The 21091-nt window shown below is 42.1% G+C and overlaps 1 protein-coding gene across 4 annotated transcripts in view; it reads left to right on the top strand.

Moving 5' to 3' along the window:
* unk (RING finger protein unk) overlaps positions 1–20632 on the top strand; it is a 33036-nt gene extending 12404 nt beyond the window's left edge. Inside the window, exons 6-10 of one of the 4 annotated variants that reach the window (XM_073961278.1) lie at positions 4507–4618; positions 4801–4923; positions 4991–5427; positions 5520–5639; positions 19538–20632. In XM_073961278.1, the coding sequence (XP_073817379.1) occupies positions 4507–4618; positions 4801–4923; positions 4991–5427; positions 5520–5639; positions 19538–19735 (990 nt within the window). In that variant the 3' untranslated portion in view covers positions 19736–20632. Of the gene's footprint in view, positions 1–4506; positions 4619–4800; positions 4924–4990; positions 5428–5498; positions 5640–19537 lie in introns of all 4 variants that reach the window. The other 3 variants (XM_073961277.1, XM_073961280.1, XM_073961279.1) reach the window with 3 other exon arrangements.
* The last annotated feature ends 459 nt before the right edge of the window (positions 20633–21091 follow it).

The raw sequence follows: 21091 nt of genomic DNA on the forward strand, positions 1-21091 counted from the left end.
CTTCAGCCGTCCAAGTTGTGAACAGAGTGACAATGGATTTAGCGGCGGATATTTTCATATTCCTCAGATGGAAGAACTGCACTAGGTTAGCAATGCAGACATTTAGCCTATGTTATCGACGACTATAGGACACAACGAATACATTACTATCATCCGAATACATTACTATCACTATACGACCTGGAGCGTGTGGATTTTCCGAAAGGTAAAAGTTCGGAGATATAACCCCGCCTTGGAGAAATCACTGTTTCCCTCGATGGATTTTGGACTTCTTGTTTCTGAATTGCCAAAACGACTGGCGTCCACACATATATCGGTAACGTTTGTGACAGGCTAAATGCCTATCTCATCGATCTTGCAGAGTTTTTCCACGCGAGGAATACGAAAATATCCACCACTAAGTCAACAGCCACACTGTTCACCACATGGACGGCGCAAATGAAGCTCCCACTGAATGTGCAAGTCGACGGTGCAATTATTCCGACCACAAACTACCCCAAAGTCCTAGGGGTCACATTCGATAGCATGTATAAGTCGTCCCAGCATATTACAGTTATCTGCGATAAGCTGAGAAACAGGAACAAGGTCCTCAAGTCCCTAGCCGGCAGCACTTGGGGTGCAGATAAAGAAACCTTGTTAACCACATACAACGCGATAGGTCGGTCTGTGGTAAGTCATGCGGCGCCAGTGTGATTTGCTAACGTAAGTGATAAGCAATGGGATAAACTACAAGTCTGTCAGAATGCCGCCCTGAGAACAGCTGCAGGGTGTCACCTCATGTCTGCAGTGGACCATTTACATGAGGAGACAAAGATCCTTCCTGTGCGTCGTCACAACAGGATGCTGACGATGCAGTACTTGCTTGGATGCTGTAGGCAAGACCACCCAAATCACCATCTGGTGGATATGCCTGAACACCCCAATCGAGTTAGGGAGGATTATAGAGATCTAGAGAGAGAGGTCCAAAGATATAAAAGAGATCCTCTAGATCAACGTGCATACCAGGCAGGTTTTAGAGACATTCATACTGATGCGGTTGCAGAGGCTCTGGCAGCCTACAGTGTGAATATCGTCCTCGAAGATCAACCACCACCCGTGGCAGCGGAAGAACAAGACAAACGAGAGTCGTGTTGACACAACTTAGATCTGGTTGGTGCAGCCGCCTCAATTCTTACTGGGCCAGGATTGATGGCACGCGGAATATCTGCCCGGCATGTGGCACCGGTCCGCATACTACGCAGCACCTAAACTCTACTCTCTCTTAGGACTAATCCTATTCAGGTGGCGTCCTTTCTAAACTTGGAGCTGGAGGCAGAGCCGAATCAATAAAATAAAGATTTACATGCACTTGTAGAAGCTGCTACAACAACAACAACATATAGTTGACTATCCAACGTTTCAAACACGACATGGTTGACGCCATCGACACCATCGGCTCGGCCTCTTCTGGTTCAATCCTCTACTCATATGTGAAGGTATGGCGTGTAATGCTGTTGTAATACTATGTATTTTCCGGAATCCATGTTGATGTTAGGCAACTGGAAAACAGCTTGTCATAGTGGGGAACCGGTAGTTCTTCTTGAATCTTTTCTACTGGCGACAGGAGGGAGATTGGCCTGTACGATTCACCTCTGTTATAATTTGTATTAGGCTTTGTTTGAACGCTTCTATTTTATTTTTGATATTTCTCTCGATAGCAAAAACCCCAATCACTGCACAAATACAAAGGGGCGTTGTTTCTAGGCATTGGTAGGTGGCAGCCTCTTAAGCTAGGGCGGGCAACTGCGGACCCATCATCTATTTAGCCGGATGATAAGAGTGATTCACGAAACAAATACAAGGCAAAATGAGCAACAACAGAATCTATGTCAACGACCTTTAGTACGCGAAATAAGATTAAAGAATAATGCAAGACACGTCACTATAGTACAGTGCTATACGCCTACAGAAGATGCGGAAGACACTGTTGAAGATGAATTCCATGCGCAGTTAACATCCACGTTTAATGAAATTCCTTGTAAATAAAAGGAACAACGACACTAATCCCCGTTCAACAATGGGAAACGCCAATGTGGAGTTAAAAACAATAACGTCGAGCGACTCTTAGAACTGAGTCAAAAGTTCCAGCTGGCCATTGATGACTCCATCTTTCCGCACCAGGAGTTTTATAATAAACATGGACATCACATGTGCGTGAACAGAAGCTGGAGAAAATATCTGTCAAAAACCACGAGCTCATCATAGGCGATATCAAGTTCAAACTGAAATGCACAAGAAGAAACTCTAGACACACAAGGTGAAAGCAACGACGCGTACAACAATTCCACTGCAGCGGTTCTTTGTACCGAATTGACCCGAAATCAAAAGCGTTTCTGCTAGCAACTGCTAACCCAACATCAAACCACAACACCCACTTCAAAACAATACAACCAGGAGCAACCTAGACACGGCAATACGAAAAAAGTTGTGCAAAAAAAAAAACAATAAAAACATGGGAAGATATCCCATCAAAATATCACCAAGTAGCGAAAAAAACATTGGGCGAAGACAAAAGATAGAAACATTTGGAAACTAAGTTCTCAAAGAAGTGAGCTTAAGATGCAGTTGAATAGCAACAATATCACCAGAGAGCAGTATCAACAACTTGAGAACAAGATAAAAAAGCTGCTAGAAAACAAAATAAAGTTCCTGAAGGTCTGTCCAAAACAACCGAAGAAACGGCTACGTCAACATCACATCAGCTTGGGATTCAGAAAGACCGCCTTAAACGAGAAAGAAAGAGAGTCAATAGAACAACAACATTTAAGTGTAACAAGATTGTAACCAGAGACAGAAAACTAGCAGCCATAATACAAGAAAGGAAAATCGAAAAATTCTGAGAATGAATAAGATGGCTTCAGACTTAATAGAACCCAGCGAAAAGTTTGCCTCCAAGGAGGCAGTAAAATGATATGTACAAGTGATTTGGAAGTGCATCAAATTATGCATTTTCACTCATGATTTTTACAAGGGAGTGACCCCGGAAAGATGCACTCCATTGCACCGCATTTTAACTGACCCTTTGGCATTGCATTTTAACTGAACCTTTGGCACTGCATTTTAACTGACCCTTTGGCATTGCATTTTAATTGACCCTTTGGGGTAGAATAGAAGGCAGTCCAGAGCACGTGTTTTGAATACCAAAATAAATGCATTTATTATTTGTGTAAAACAAAAATATTAATAACTTTATTAAATTAACACATATTATGAAAATTCTCTATTGAATTCAATCACAAACATGTGTGTTTCCTCCGCTCTTCATTTAATCCAAGCTTAAGTGCTTATGCTTCATCTGCTAAATGGGTTTGATATTGTCTTCCCATCACCAGTTAAGATTTCGACATGTACTCCAACAGCACTCCAGTTACCGGAAAAATGTTCACAAATTAAATATTATTTAGTTTGTATTAACAAATGTTTGGAAATGTTAACACGATTATCTCTTTTTGGAAAAGTATTCCGCTGCCTGTAGAGATGTACAAACTGATTTATGTACATGTAGGGATCTCTAACAACTGCTATTAAAATGTAGTGAACGGAGTGCCTTTTTCACGACTCCGTTTGCACTGCATCCGGATGCTGTTAAATTGTGAGGAATTGGAGTGCCTTTTTCACGACTCCGTTGAACTGCCTCCGGATGTTGTTAAAATGTGACAAATGGATGTGATTCTTTGGATTGCATCCAAATGTGGTTAAAATGTGAGGAATGGAGTACCTTTTTCACGACTCCTTTTGAACTGCATAAAAACATGCCGTGAAAGAACTAGTCTACATTGCACTACTTCCAATTTATTTTGCTGGGAAGCTATGTAGCTACACATCATAATACCACAATTTATAGAATGGCACATCACCTGTATCAACTATTAATGAAGTATCATATGGGAAGCATTGATGTAGTACCCAACATAACATAAACCAATTTTTTCACACAAACGCGGGGTTAAATGCCGAGTAAATGCAAAAAAGTGTGGAAATTTTCAAAACGTATTTTGTCAACTACGAAAGTACTAATTACTTTTAAAGTTAGGAATCTGTATCATAGTACACTGAGGTCCACCACTCTGTTCTGTTAATAAGGAGTTGTGATACGTTTGAAATGGGTATATAATATAAGGAATAAGGATTCCTTCAGGCATATCCGTGGGAAATAGATGTTTTTATTCCCATTGAATTTTAATTTAAACCTTATCATATTGACCATCCCTACCCCTCCATTGTTATCTACATATAGCTATACCCTTTCCCCAAAAACAACATTCTTAATTCAGACCAAATCACCAAAAAGAATCTGTTGCACATTGAAGACACATTTGTTTCCTTTTTATATCCTCCTACATCCCAACATGCATACATACATATATTGCTAATATCAAACATTTGCTGTGTCTATATCATTTGTTGTAATCAAATCAATGCAATTCATTTACATATTTCTGTCATCTCTGCCACGTTCTTTTGTAGTTATTGAATATTGATGGTAATGATTCAGCCAATAATATTTTGGTAAATGCTTTGGAAAAGTCCGCAAATCAGAGCAAATATTTAAACTTCTCATTGCCAATGGATAGAATTTGTGAGTATAGAGAGTTTTTTAAATAAAGAAAAAATTAAGTTTTTATTTGAACAATTTTTAAAAGAAAAAAATATGGTTGTGGATAAATTGCAAAAACAAAATACGCAATAAAATTAATGCTTATAAGATATTTTGGAAGATACAAAAAATATTTCAAAATGTTTATTAATCCTTCTTAACAGCATGTTCCATTGATGAACAACGTGACAACTCTTTGTCGGCCAGTTTGGCCAATAGCAGTCTTATTACTCGGTCATCGGCTCCCATTAACATTCCAAATTCGGCACTTAGTAATTCAATAAATGGTAAGTAAAACTATTTGAATTATATGTGCAAAGAGTACCATAAATTGTATCATTCCTTCTCTTCCAGATTTCAATTCGAGCGGTTTTGCTGTTAACATTCCCTACAGTCCCACCACTCACACGGCTAATAATCTCTTTAATGTCCAGGATGCTTTTAATTATGGCGGCGGTTCGAGTACAAATAAACTAAGCAATTCCTTAAGTGCTGCAAATCAAAATGATTGCAGCAACAATTTCTTCTTTCCTTCACACATTATATCGCCGGGTTTTAATGATGGCCTCTCCATAAGCCCGTCACTGAGATTATCGGAATTGAATGCAATGCCGGATGATTTGAATAGTGGTTCCTTAGGTAATAGTTTAACCACCAATAAGAATGCATTTTCACTGCAATCATTGCATACGCAAAATAATGGCGAAGTCGGACGTATGACATTGGAATTGATGACTACGAAAAATCAAGTAATGAAATTATCAAATCGTGTTGAAGATTTACAACGCAAGGTAAGATGATTATATGTTGTTTTTGAATTGTTTTTGTACAACAAAAAGATGATTAAAATGGTTAATTAAAGGAACATTTTATTTTCGTACAGTTGGCCGTTACAAAACAGGAAGCATTAGAGTGGAAGGAACGTTATGACACAGCACAAATACAATTAAATTTATCATCAGAATTGAGAAATTTATCAATACAAAAACTGAAGCAATTGCAGGTGAGTTTTTGTAATATATAATATATATCTTTTCAAATCGATTGGGATTATATTGCAAATGGTAATAATACTGACGACATTAATTAAGAACAAATTTGAAGGTGATGACCAATGACTCCAACACAAACAAGACAATCCCACGGCAGCGGGTTCTTACGTACCGGATTGACCCGAACCCATTGTGTTTCGGCCAGTGGCTTCCAACCCAGTATTAAACCTAAGCTTCTACGTAGGTTTCATGCTGCTACAACAACAACACAAACAAGTAGATTTCATACTCTGGATAATACTCTTTGCTTATAATTATTAGCCAATCCATTGAATGGTGCAACCCTCTATTCTTGACCTTTATAGATTTTAAAAACTTTATTTCGGCAGCTCTTATAGACTATAAACCAATCCCACGGCAGCGGGTTCTTTCGTACCGGATTGGCCCGGAACAACATAAAATCATCGTTCCGGCCAGCGGCTGCCACCTCAGTGTACATATGTTTGTATTTGTTTCGTTTTTCTGTGTTGGGAGCAGCATATCCCGGAATGCCTGCTCCGAATTCTTTTGGTCCGTGCCGGGACGGAGGAAAACCCAGGACCAATATATCTGTGCTCAGTTTGTCACATTCGCATCTTCACCCACATCCAACCTTCGGTGAGATGCAATAGATGTCAGGAGTGGGTGCATCTAAGGGGTTGCTCTGGACTCGTCCACGAGAGGGACTACGACAGGGACTATGTTGCTGCATGCTGTGTGAACACAGTCCCCAGTGAGTCGTCGTCGGATTACGAGACTCCCTCGTCGTCTGATTACGAAACTCCCCCGCAGTCCCCTCGACAACAACCGCACACGCAGCCTTTAACACCAGCCGTTGTTGTCCCAATCCCCCAAAAATGCAGCCTTTTTGCAATTGAATTGCAATGGACTCCGAGGTAAGATCGAGGAGATAGTAGATTTTATGAGTCGGAAGAACATCAAGATCGCGGCGGTGCAGGAAACCAAGCTGAACAACAACCACAGCTTAGAGCATTGTGATGGTTACAATGTTCTGAGGAAAGATCGCACCAGAAGTGGAGGTGGGGGATTGGCTTTCCTATTGCACCAGTCTGTCCAATACAGACCTATCTCGCTTGAGCCTGTCTCTAATGACCCGTACATGGAATGTATGGGGGAGCAGTCAGGTGTGGAGCTGCCGAGATAGAGTTGCTGAATGTATACATCCCGCCGAGAAATAGCTGTATCCCTGATTATAGGCCTGACATTAGCCCGCTCTTGCAAGGTCATAATCGTCTGGTCCTGGGGGATTTTAATGCGCATCATGAGATGTGGCATTCGGCCCTCGGAAACGACCAGAGAGGTACAGCGCTGGCTGAGCAGATTGATAGCTCTACGTTTTGCACGGTCAAATGACGTTACCTGGCAACCCGTCATTTCCCTTGGATCAGACCATATCCCCATAATTGTCTCCATTAGCAGACCACCCGACTTCATCACCTCTGAACGCCGCACGTTCGTCAATCATAAAAAAGCTGATTGGCCGAGTTTCAGAGAGTTCACCAATCACCGCTTCAGAGAATTGCCCAATCCTTCTGATGTTCGGGTAGCGGAAAGGACGTTCCGGGACATCATCACTGCTGCAGCCGCTCGCCATATCCCTGCTGGTCGAATACCCGAAGTAAGACCAAATTTCCCAGCAGAGGCGACGGGATTAGCAAACGAGCGTGATGAGCTTCGTCGTATCAACCCCAATGACCCCAGAGTCAGGGAGCTGACACTGGAAGTTAACAGGCTGGTGGGCGAGCATAAGCGGAACAAATGGTTAAATCATCTGAAGAGCTGCAACATTGGAGCCGGTATAGGTGAATTGTGGGCAACGGTTAAGTCACTCTCGAACCCTGGAAGAAGGGAAGATAGGACCTCAGTCACGTTTGGCGACGTTACGTTGACTGACCCGAAGAGGTGCGCAAGTAATTTCAATCGACAGTTTGTCAAGCATCCCGAGAGTGACAGGGCGAAGAGAAGAGTATTACGTCGCATCAGATCTCTTCCTGCCGAGGATGAACCACCACAATTTACAATGGATGATGTTGCCAATGCCATCAGGAACGCTAAATCATCCAAAGCGTTGGGCCCTGATGGAATCTCCATGGTAATGTTTAAGCAGCTGGATGAGCCGGGAGTCGGTTATCTCACCAAAGTCTTCAACTTGTCGCTAGCCACCCTCGTTGTTCCCGAAGTCTGGAAATGGGCAGGGTGGTCCCACTACGGAAACCAGGCAAGGATGCCAGCAAAAGTACCGATTTCGCTTTTGTCGCCCGTAGCAAAGACACTTGAGGCCTTGATCCTCCCCAGTATCAGAAATAGCTATCAAGTTGCCGATCATCAACATGGATTCCGTAAGCAGCACAGCACGACAACAGCGCTGCACGCCATTACCACATATATCTGTAAAGGACTCAACCAGAGACGGCCGTGCGATAGAACAGTGATGGTGGCGCTTGACTTATCAAAAGCCTTTGATACAGTCAGGCACTCCACACTGTTTGAGGACATTGAGCAGACAACCCTCCGGCCAAGCTTGAAACGTTGGATAGTCAATTATATGTGTGGACGCCAGTCGTACGTGGAATTCAGGAACAAAAAGTCCAAACCCAGTAGAGTGAAACAGGGAGTTCCCCAAGGTGGGGTGATATCTCCGGAACTGTTTAACATCTACCTCTCCTGTATTCCGCCCCTTCCAGACGGCATCGAGATCGTAACGTATGCGGATGATTGCACGATCCTGGCGTCGGGTACCTATCCTGATGACATCTGTGGGAGACTGAACAACTATTTAACCGATCTTACCAACTTTTACAATTCAAGGAATATGCAGATTTCCGCCACAAAATCAACAGCCACTCTGTTCACCACATGGACAGCGCAGTTTGGAAGAGAATTGAATGTCGTGGTCGACGGTAGCAGAATTCCGACCACAAACTGGGGGTCACATTCGACACTACTTTCACGTCGTGCGCGCACGCCGCAGCTATCTGTGACAAACTGAAAAGTAGGAACAAGGTCCTCAAGTCCCTAGCCTGCAGCACTTGGGGTGGAGAGTTCACAAATCACCGCTTCAGAGAACTGCCCAATCCTTCTGATGTTCGGGTAGCGGAAAGGACGTTCCGAGACATCATCACTGTTGCAGCCGCTCGCTATATCCCTGCTGGTCGAATACCAGAGTCAGCAGAGGCGACGGGATTAGCAAATGAGCGTGATGAGCTTCGCCGAACCAACCCCAATGACCCCAGAGTCAGGGAGCTGGCACTGGAAGTTAACAGGCTGGTCGGCGAGCACAAACGGAACAAGTGGTTAAATCATCTGAAGAGTTGCAACATTGGAGCCGGTATAGGTGAATTGCGGGCAACGGTTAAGTCACTCTCGAACCCTGGAAGAAGGGAAGATAGGACCTCAGTCACGTTTGGCGACGTTACGTTGTCTGACCCGAAGAGGTGCGCAAGTTATTTCAATCGACAGTTTGTCGAGCACCCCGAGAGTGACAGGGCGAAGAGAAGAGTATTACGTCGCATAAGATCTCTTCCTGCCGAGGAGGAACCACCACAGTTTACAACAATGGTGATCACTTCCTTACGGTAGCGTAAAAACAAACCACACGTATTCTCTCTTTATTTCTCATTTGCCATTGTTCAGTAATGGGGAGAGTGTCTTACCACTACTAATACACGATCTATTCTGCGCACCCCTGGTTTACAATGACAGCACGACAACTGCTCTGCACGCCATTACCACACATATTTGTCAAGGACTCAACCAGAGACGGCCGTGCGATAGAACAGTGATGGTCGCGCTTGACTTATCAAAAGCCTTTGATACAGTCAGGCACTCCACGCTGTTTGAGGACATTGAGCAGACAACCCTCCGCCCAAGCTTGAAACGTTGGATAGTCAATTATATGTGTGGACGCCAGTCGTACGTGGAATTCAGGAACAAGAAGTCCAAACCCCGTAGAGTGAAACAGGGAGTTCCCCAAGGTGGGGTGATATCTCCGGAACTGTTTAACATCTACCTCTCCTGTATTCCGCCCCTTCCAGACGGCATCGAGATCGTAACGTATGCGGATGATTGCACTATCCTGGCGTCGGGTACCTATCCTGATGACATTTGTGGGAGACTGAACAACTATTTAACCGATCTAACCAACTTTTACAATACAAGGAATATGCAGATTTCCGCCACAAAATCAACAGCCACTCTGTTCACCACGTGGACAGCGCAGTTTGGAAGAGAATTGAATGTCGTGGTCGACGGTAGCAGAATTCCGACCACAAACTGGGGGTCACATTCGACACTACTTTCACGTCGTGCGCGCACGCCGCAGCTATCTGTGACAAACTGAAAGGTAGGAACAAGGTCCTCAAGTCCCTAGCCTGCAGCACATGGGGTGCAGATAAAGAAACCTTGTTGACCAAATATAACGCGATAGTTCGGTCTGTGGTAAGTTATGCGGCGCCAGTCTGGTCCCCGAGATTATGTGATACGATTTGGAAAAAGATTCAAACTTGCCAGAATGCCGCCCTAAGAACAGCAACAGGGTGCCTCCTCAAATCTTCAGTGGATCATCTACATGAGGAGGCAAAGATTCTTCCAGTAAAGGAACACAATGAGATGCTTTCGTTGCAGTACCTGCTTGGATGTTACCGTGTGAGCCATCCCAATCACCATGTTGTGGGTAGGCGCGGCACATACAGGCAGATCAGGAAAGATATCCATGCTCTAGAGGGAGAGGTCCAACGATACAGGAGAGAACCCCTAGATCAACAAGCGTATCAAGCAGGTTTAAATAGTATTCACACGGATGCAGTTGCCAAAGCCTTAAGCAGTTATAGTGTGAATAAAGTCCTCTAAATACATCCCCCATCTATTGCAGCTGAGGAGCGTCAGCTGCCACGAAAAACTAGAGTAGTTTTGGCTCAACTACGCTCGGGATATTGCAGTCGCCTAAGTTCTTATTGGGCGGAAATCGACCGCGCCGTGCAAGACATCTGCCCAGTATGTGGCATGGGCCCGCACGGCACAAAACACCTTTTCAACTGCCCAGCCAACCCTACTCATCTAACTCCAGTGGATCTGTGGTTACATCCCATCGAAGCAGCCACGTTCCTGCAACTGGAGATAAACCCAGAGCCAGATTGAACAAAAGAACGAACATACAAACATAATAACAAACACTGTTACAACAACAACATAAACCAAGGGGTCCCGGCAGATAAGAACCGTTCAAAGTGGGTTTCAAATATTTATAAAACAGAAAGGTTTACATACTTCTCCAGATGAAATACATCCAAAGCCCCTGAAATTCTAAAAACAACCTCGGTATCAACACTCGAGGCTAATCCAAATATAAATGGCAGTAAATAGTGCCACACAGAGGCAAATGCTAACAATAAAGTAGGAATCACAAATACAAGGAGGCATCTATCGTTGGATGCAACGATAAATGGCTGCCCCATCACCTAGGATAGTCTATAGCAGGATTTGGAATCATAACGTCGGATAACGTTAAGACCTCGTTTCAGACATGGCGAATAAAAGAAATGAAACCAATATCCGAACGTGTGATAATGGGGGTTATTCTGAATGAAAACTCCCCGTGAGTTTTTCTCATTCTCTATGCTAAGCTGACAAAACTCCGTTAAAATACAAAACTCACGGGGATTTTTCATTCAAGAGCAAGATACATCATCACAGTACATTACAGGTGCGCCAACGGAAGATACTATGAAATATGAATTATACATACGGTCATCGTGTGTAAAACACGATTAATGAAATTCGGAGAGAAAACATCACAATTCTCATGGGTGACTTCAACAATGTGAAAGCACGAATGTGGAGTTAAAACAATAACGGTGAAGGACTCATAGAACTGCTTCTGCTGTTCATTGATGGATCAATCTTTCCCCACAAGAAGATTCATAAATACATTCACATTACCGAGCGTAATATTCGCAACCATGCGCACATATGCGTGAGCAGTAGTGGGTGGTGCTCTCTGTCAGACCTAAGCAACAAAAGAAGCACAGGCAAGGCATTGACAGTGACCACAAGCTCATCATCGGTGAAATCAAGTTCAAACTAAAATGCCCAAGAATAAACTCTAGACTCGCAAGCCGAAAACAGGAACACCGTAGGCACGATAATACGCGAAAAGTCATCAATAAACCAACACCACCCATGGGAAGACACCACATCAAAATATCAAGTTGCAGGAAAAACATTGGGCTTAGTCCAAAAACAAAGAAAAGTTTGGATGCCAGAAGACTATTGGAATTTAATTTTTCAAAGAAATCATCTGAAGTGCAGTTGATTAAAAACACTATCACAAAGGTGCAGCATCTATACCTACCAATAAAAAGCTACATACATAGTCTCAAACATCGAAGGTGTATCAAATGTGGAGAGAACTTTTGGAAGAAATTAGTAACTTTACTGAAAACAGCGAAATGTATGACTGTCCAATAAAAATACGTTGAATATATCATGTTACCTTCGTAGCTTGAACGGAATAAAAGAAGAAGACGGTTTACCGGCGAAAACTTTACAGGTCGACGCCCAAACCGAAATTAAGCTACTTCGACCTCATATACAACACATCAGCTCAGGCCAAATAAAAGCTTTGCGGTCTGTATACGCGTCAAAATAGAACAATGTATAGAATATGAGGCAACTATCGTTTTCCACATAAAATAGATACTGCCAATAAGAATATAACAATGTATTATTTTATGATCGCTTAACATCCGGATAACGGATATATAAATAAAGGATACCCTCTGTCACCCTACCGTTCACAAGTATACTGGATGAAATACTGAGTGAAGTCAGCAATTAGAGAAGATGCATAACTTGGAGTCTCTCGAGACAATTCAAAGACATAAATTATGCAGATGAACGGAAGTCATCGCTCGCCCAAGATATGCAACATGCAGTAACAATTTAAAGACCTGACGAGATCGGCTTGCAATGTTGTACATGAGATAAATATTATGAAAACTAAGGCAATGGGAATTAACAAAACACATCATGCTTCAAGTCCAACCTTCCTATCATCCGTACAATTAACAGACCACACATCTCCAGGAGACACGCCGGGACTGGCAAATGAGCTTGATGAACTTCGTCGCACTAACACCGAAGATCCAAGGGTTGGGGAACTTACGAATATCCAAGAGTTAGGAAACTTACTCCCAAAGTCAACAGGCTCACCTATTAACACAAGTGGAACAAGTGGCTAGACCATCGAAAGCACTGCACTGTAACCTCTGATTAAGTACATTGTGGGCTAAAATACTCTTAAATCTGGCAAAGAAAATTAAAATAATGGATGGTTCTTTCAATAGGATGGCAGATACGAAAAGGTTCATTTTTTATTTTAGGAGTCATCCGAGGCGCGAAATCGTCCAAAGCATTGGTCCCACGCGGGATGAACGTGGCTTAAATTCATCGATCGCCACTCAAATGTACCAGAAGCTTAGAATCTTGGTAGGACGGTTCCGCTACTGAAGCCAGGCAACGATGTCAGCACAAACCGACCGATCGTAGGCCGATTTTCCTCCTGTTGTCGTTCTTGTAACAGTGTTTATTACTATGTTTGTATGTTCGTGCTTCTGTTCAATCTGGCTCTGGGTCTATCTCCAGTTCAAGGAAAGTGTATTTTCCTCCTGTCGCCAGTAGTGATGATTTTGCAGGAGCTACCTCCTCCCCATGATGAGAAGCTGTTTGCAATTGCTCAACATCAGCACAGGACTACAACAGCATTATACCCCATATCCACACACCGAACAGCCATGATTGGTCTTGACATTTGAGAAGCCGTCAACCATACCAAGGTGTTCGAAGCAATAGAGAAGACTTCGCCCCCAGATGTGTTTGAAACGTGGGATAATCAACTATATGTGTGGATGCCAGTCATTTTTGGAATTCAGATATAAGATTTCGAAGGCTCGTAGAGTTGGCGTCGGGTCCTATCTTCGATGACATACATATGTTATAGGTTAAATATCTACATAGGTGACCTAGTGGAGTTCTTGCAACTAAGGAATATGACAATATCCGCCGCTAAATTCACTGTCACGTTGTTCACCACATGGACGGCTAAAATCAGGCTGCCCTTGAACATATTGGTCAATGCGGTTCTGATTCCGACCACAAACTACTCCAAAATATTTGACGTGCCGTTCAATAGCCCTACCCACAGCTATTTGCAATAAAATAAGAAGCAGGAACAAACTCTTTGAAAGAAATAGGCCGGACTGTCGCAAGCTATGCGACGAAGATTTTACCGGTGCATCAGCACAACAAGGTGTTGTCGATACATTACCTGTTTGGGTGTTACCCGCACCCAAAAACGTCGGAAGATATTTCATGATCTAGAGAGAGGGAGGTGATGATGCAGAGGAATGATGCAGTTGCGCAGACAGTACAGTGTAAATGCAGTACTCGGAGACCACTCCCTATCCATCGCAGAAGAATAACGCCAAGGCAAGCACCATCCTGACAATGCAGCCGTTTCAATTCATATTGGGACAGAATTGATGGCTTGATACCGAAGACATGTCCTGCATTCAGATTGGGACCGTATGACACGCTGCATTTGTTTAGCTGCCCAGCAAAGCCCACTCATCTGTCTCCCAAGCCATGTGACCGAGGCTCTTTTGGCGGCGGGGTTGGATCTATTACGAGTGGTTATCCTGTGAGGGGGTCCAGTACTGCTACCGAGAGGCTTGTCCTCTCTATAGGCTAATGTTAGCTAGGGCTAGTCGGGGGTCCCAGGCGGTTATAGCAAATTTAGGTGTCGCTATGCGTCAATTGCGTAGCAGATATGCATTGGTTCAGGAACCTTATTCGAACTTTGGTCGAATATTGAGCCTACCGGCAGAAATACGCGTATTTTCTGATCTAAGGCGTCATTCTGCAATCATAATTGACTACGGTGTGTGTGTCAGTGTTAGTGGTCGTTTTTGGGAGATCTACTTAGTGAGTCTCTACTGTAAATATGAAGAACCGTTGGAGCCGTACCTTGTGTACATGGATGAGGTGCTACTATAGGTGAGTAGCCATCCTGTCATCCTTGGCTTCGACGCGAATGCATCTTCTCCCATGTGGTTCAGTAAGATATCACCACAGTCGCGGCGATATCAGAACTACACTAGGGGTGAGGTGCTGAGTAAATGGATGCTTTCGAGGGACATTCACGTTGTGAGTGAGCCAAGTGATGTGTACACCTTTTGTACGGTAAACGGTTCTAGCGAAATTGACGTAACATGTTGCAATGGGGCTGCTTCAAGGCGGTTTCGTTTCTCATGGAGCGCCAGTGAATATCTTGGGATCAGTGATCACAATCTGATCCGGATTGAGATCTCATATGATGAAGTAGTAGACTTCTTAGATCCTTCTACTCGTTGGCGTACGTCTAATGTTGATTGGGCATTATATGCTCAGCAACTTGGCGATGCCTTTAGTGTTGTTTCGTTGCATGATTTTTCTTCTCTTCCAGTGGATGAGCAAGTGATGTTTCTGACTGACACTATTTCTAGTGTCAATGATTCATTGTTTGAGAGGTACAACCGAAGAAGTTTTACGAAATTCTGTCAAGGTGGAATACAACTTTGAGTCAGAAACGGAAAGTAGTTAGGCGCCTCCGTAAGAAATTCCAGTGAGCCAAACGACGGAACGCTGATGATGTTGGCGTTCATTCAGCAGTCTATAGGCAATGCTTGAATGAGTACCAGGAGATGATGGCATCTGCGAAGGATTGTCAGTGGCATCTTTTGTGGAAAGAAACCGTGATGATCCTTGGGGTCGACTCTATAGGCTTTGTAGACCGAAGAAGGCTCTTGAGTCTCTGGCATCAAAGTAGGTGATAGAGTTCTGACTACGTGGAGTGATTGTGTTTTTGCCCTGATGTCCTCATTCTTCCCAAGGACGGAGCAGGAGGTACCTCCTCCACAGGAGTGATTGCCTGTTGCACCAGATGTGGAAACATATGAGATTGATGAAGCTGTAGCGTTAGTTCGCTGCATGAAGTCGCCTGGTTTAGTTGGTGTGACTGGAGAGATGTGTAAAAACATCTGCAGGGTCATTCCGGATTTCCTAGAGGCTTTGCTGTGTAAATGTGTGAGAATGGGTGTGTTTCCACGAGAGTGGACTCTGCTAAAGTGATTGTCCTCTTGAAGTCGCCAGATAAGGTCAGGCTTGGAAAAGTGCTTAGAAAAGTGCTGGAGAGGATAATGGTGCATCGGCTTCAGGAGAGACTTACTGGCGCAGAGTCTAAATCAAACCCGTTCGTGGGTATTGATTTGGTTACGAAGTTTTTCGGCAAATCACACACACGCGACCCGAACGCAAAGTAAGAGAGCAAATGTTTTGATTTTTTTACTTCAGTCTTGTACTGAATTTCATGCAAGCAGGTTGATGCCGCTTTATTTGTTTATTTTTGGGTACACAGAAAAGATTTTGCAGTTGTACAGCAAATATGTGGAGGGAAGAATTTGAAAAAGATTTTTGTTTTGTATTAATATTTTTAATGACGCAGAATGCCTCGTCTGCAATGCAACAATAAAAAATGTATGTATGCTTAGAAAGTCTTAAAAAATCATTTTTATATACAATTTGTTTTTTCTCTCAAAAAAATTAACATATGAAGAAAAATACTTTTCAAATTATGAAGTTATTTATATTATTTTTAATTTAAGTCATACAAAGCGAACGCGCCAACAATATATTTTTCATTTCACACTCAATATGAAAATCATCACCCTGTTCTGTCAGTGTAATTTTACCCACACATAAACAATTTAAGCGCTCGCTCTTCTTGGTCGGCTATGGTCTAAATGGCAGTTTGGGTTTAAACCAGGCCGTAGTATAGAAGGCGCATGGTTGCATATAAAGCGCTGTGTGGCTGAGTCATCGAGTCGATATGTCTTGGGCACATTCGTCAATTTTAAGGATGCTTTTGACTAACTTTTTTTGGTCAAGAGTGCTTGTTCGTCTACAGGAAGTAGGATGCCAGGAGATTAAGCTTTGGCAAAGCTATTTCTCTGATCGGGTGGCTTGCTCTATGGGTGCAAACAATAGAGTTTCCATTGATGTTGTTCGGGGTTGTCCGCAGGGGTCCATTTATTTGGAACCTAATGATGCATCCACTACTGCAACAACTCAGCTCGCTTTGCAAGGTATTTGCTTTTGCAGACGATTTGCTCATTCTGGTTGAGGCTCAATCTCGTTCTAAGATGAAACAGTTGGTGTATATTGTTTGCACTTGGGGTACCAGGGTTGGTGTCCAAGTTGCTAGAGAGAAGAGTGTGACAATGCTACTCAAGGGTAGATTGTCTGACAATCGACATCCGAGCGTCGTCTTCGATGATCGAGGTCTCTCGTATAAGACTCAAATGAGGTATTTGGGCATCACAGTGGGTGAGAGGATGAAAGAGAAAATGTGCAGCGTTGTTAGCCCTGTTCGTCGCATTTTGCGCTCGGATTGGGGTCCGAGTAGACGTGCGTTGCAGGTGGTATATGGTGGTGTGCTTGTTGCCTGTGCAATATACGGGGCCCCCATATGGCACACTGCAGTTACAGGGTATGGGTATCGCAAGATACTGTCATGTCAGTGCATTATGATGCTGGCTTGTCTCCCTGTATGCCGCACAGTGTCTACTGATGCTATGCAGGTGTTGTTGGGTGTTTCTCCTCTTGACCTGGAGCCAAGAGAGGTTTGCCGATTGTTCCCACTGATTGGGCAGTAGAAGGTGTGGAGAGCTTGGGTGCCTTGAATCACAAGGCGCGGCTGCGTGAGCTCGTAACATCTAGATGGAACGAGTGCGAGAATGGGCGAGTAACATTTAGGTTTATCCCGGATGTTACTTTTGCCATGACGAACCCCGATTTTGGTTTCGGCCTTCATCTGGGATTCTTGTTGACTGGGCATGGGTCTCCCAATGCATTTTTGCATAGTAGAAACCTTTCTGGCACTTCATCGTGCAGTTGTGGGGCTCCAGTCAAAGACTGGCTGCATGTGTTGTGTGAGTGTCCTCATTATGAGGACTTCAGGAACCTAGATTCCATGGGTGTCACCAGAGTTGATGTCCAATGGAATGTGAGTCATGTGCTCTCCACTAGCTCTACTCGTGCTAGTCTTGGGGACTTTGCAAATAGGGTGTTCCGCCGTCGCAGATCGTTAGTACAGGTGTTGTCGTAGGTGTTGTTTTTATGTTGTTGTGTTGGGGCTTTATAGGCTTAGGGAGGTTACCAATCCCCAGGTCGCATGGGACCGAAACTGGAAGTAACTTGATTACGAGATCTGACCAGAGGTCATTTTTCTAGTACCGCAGGTGGTATGGAATAATGGGGAATCTTAACTCTCCACCATGCCATCACAGATATTTTAGATCTTGTCGGGGGCACTTTCAAAAGTAATCGGTTGCCGTTCGCCAGCTTCTGAGCGGAATAAGTAAATGGGCCTCGCTCCTAGCAGTGAGAAAGCTACGTCCATGTAAACGTGGTAGACTAGACTGCTACATCAGTGTAACACTTGCGTTGCACATTTCCCGATCGTGCCTAAACTCTTTCTCACTTTGAGCGACCAGTCCCGTGTTGTATGTAACAAAAATTGGTAGTAGTTTCGACTACGAAGTCTGACCTGAGACTTTCTGGTACCGCGGGAGTCAGGAGCCCCTAGATCTGTTCATCTAGCCTGACTATGGAGAGGCACCTATTGGTTGCAACGCGGTGTTTGTGGTTTGGACCCAAATCGCAGGTAGAGCTTAAGCTTGATGTGGAGTTGCATTATCAACCGGGTGCTGTGACCCATAGAGCAGCAGAGGTGTTAGATAGTCGTCAACCCCTTGCCAAGATGGAAGCGAAGCCCATAATTGTGGATCTTCCAATTGGTACCTGCGGGATAGACTTGGAGACTCTGTGGAGGATACCACTCTGTAAGAGTACTCTGGGTAATTCCAAAGGGGCCTGGCCGACGCATTGTATCGCGACCCCCGGTGCAATGGTGCACCATGCCGTCAAGGCGAGAATCATGTAAAACCCCCCTCGACATCATGTATCCCAATACCACGGCAGCGGGTTATTTCGTACCGGATTGACTAGAAACCATAGTGTTTCGGCCAGCGGCTGCCAACCCATCACCAAAACCTATGCTTCTGCTACAACAACAACTCATCTGTCTCCTTATTGTTTACGGACGCGATAATTTACGAATTAAGTATAAAATTTGGCCGATACACATTGCATGTCGTAAAATTTCTTGCAAACGTATATTAAGTTCCAAGAAAAGTCTATATTGGGCAACACGTCCGTGAATCTTCCTCAAAAAAGTTCACATATGTAAGTGCAGTTAAAAGTATGCTTTAGGGTGGATTTGAAATTATTACCGAATGTACTGTCTGTGGTCATGACTACATTCATATTATGTTTTTCATGGACAAGTTCATGATTTCTGATATAATGGTTCAAAAGCTCAAAAAATCCTGCGATGACCAACTGAACTGAACGGTAACTATCGAAATGTGTTACTGATATTGGTTCAACTTTTGCACTAGAGACGGGCGCGTGTCGAGCCTCTTTTCAAAATTGCCGTGTTATTGCGTGAAAATTCATAAAAATATTAGACCGTCTTCGTGCATATGTTCGTGCCTCATTTCATCGGCACGCGCCCATCTCCACTTGGCACATCACAGCATTTCTTTCAAACTTAAATCAAGTACGAAGGTGGACTATATTAGAGGATATTTAGCAGTCGTAGAGATCCTCCATTTTTTTAATAGTAATAAAATATAGATTTTAGATATTTTCTTATATATGGTTATTTTAATATATCGTTCTCTTTTCTTTCCAGTCAAAGTTACGTACAGATCTAGAGGAAGTTGAAAAGGTATTATATTTAGAAAATGCCCGTAAATGTATGAAATGTGAAGAAAATAATCGCACCGTAACATTGGAGCCATGTAATCATTTTATTTTATGTGACAACTGTGCCACTTCGGTGACTGAATGTCCATATTGCCAAGTACCAGTAGCAACCACTCATACTTAAGCTAGGAAAAGAAATGTGAGAATATGTATGTATGTGTTTGTTTTTCTTTAATTCTAAAATAGCGGTGTGATAATAGATAGACGACCAGGAATGGAAATGATAATAAACAAAAACACCGCTTTATAACACAAAAAACAAAAGAAAATATTGCGGCTGGTTACCGACAACAACATTTATTAGGTACTCAAATTAAAACAACAAAATGAAAAAACAAAAAAAAAAAAAACTATTAAAACTAAAAAGTTATTATTTTTTGTTTAGAATTTATTTCTAAAAAACCAGAAGAAGAATGTTAAAAAAACACGTATTAAATTTATAAAAACAAAAACAACAACAACTATATTATATACTTGCTATATATAACTTGTAGGAATTCTATTTTTTTACTAAATGTTTTTTCTTTTCGTTTAAATCAAATATTTTTTTAAATGTATTAACAGTGATATAGAAAACAAACAACAACAACAAAAAGAACATCAAAATACTTTTGTATTTTAGTTATTTAACAAATTTATAATGAAAACCATCAATAATCCATCACATGATTTATTAAAGAAAGAAAATAAATAATTTCTTAAAAAAATAATAATAATTGTTTAAAATAATAAAATTACATTATTTTCATTTTGTATTTATAGTTAGTTTCATCCCTCCCAAAGAGGGTTGGATGTATAATCAATTAATTTTTGAATGTTCAAGGGGGTCACAGAGTATTTCATTTTTTCCACATTATAAACAACATAAAAAGAAGATTTCGAATCTATACTTATGACATTCTTTTGAAATATATTGAAACATTCTGTGACCCCCTCGCATACTCCCTTAGACACACAATAGATCTATATTAATATATTTGATGGAAAACGCAAGTTTTTCTTTTATTTTTTTACACACACACAATAAAATATATGTATAATTTTTTCTAATTGTATTTGTATGTATATTTAAGTTCCTTTCTCTAACGGAGACAATTAATAATAATAATAATTAATTCTATATAATTCTATTGATAATTAACAGTAACAACAACAACAAACAGTAACAACTACAAAAAAGAAAGCAAAAATGTATAAAAAAAGGTAATACCGTAAAAGAACAATAAATATCTAATGCTTTTTATTATTGATTAATTAATTGAAAAATAAAATACAAAAAAAAAACTATAATTGTATACAGATGTACTAAAATTAACAAACAAAACCAATTAAAATTCTAAAAAGAAAGCATAAACTATGAAACTTAAACCACCATATGAAAAAATACAGTGTGACATTGATTGTAATCTTAAAGAACAAACAAAACAAAAACACAAAATAATATTAATAACAACAAAGTATGTATCTACAATACTTACAA

This window comes from Musca autumnalis, unplaced genomic scaffold, assembly GCF_047663935.1.
Source record: "Musca autumnalis isolate F117 unplaced genomic scaffold, ASM4766393v1 scaffold_1, whole genome shotgun sequence".
Classification (NCBI taxonomy): Eukaryota; Metazoa; Arthropoda; class Insecta; order Diptera; family Muscidae; genus Musca; species Musca autumnalis.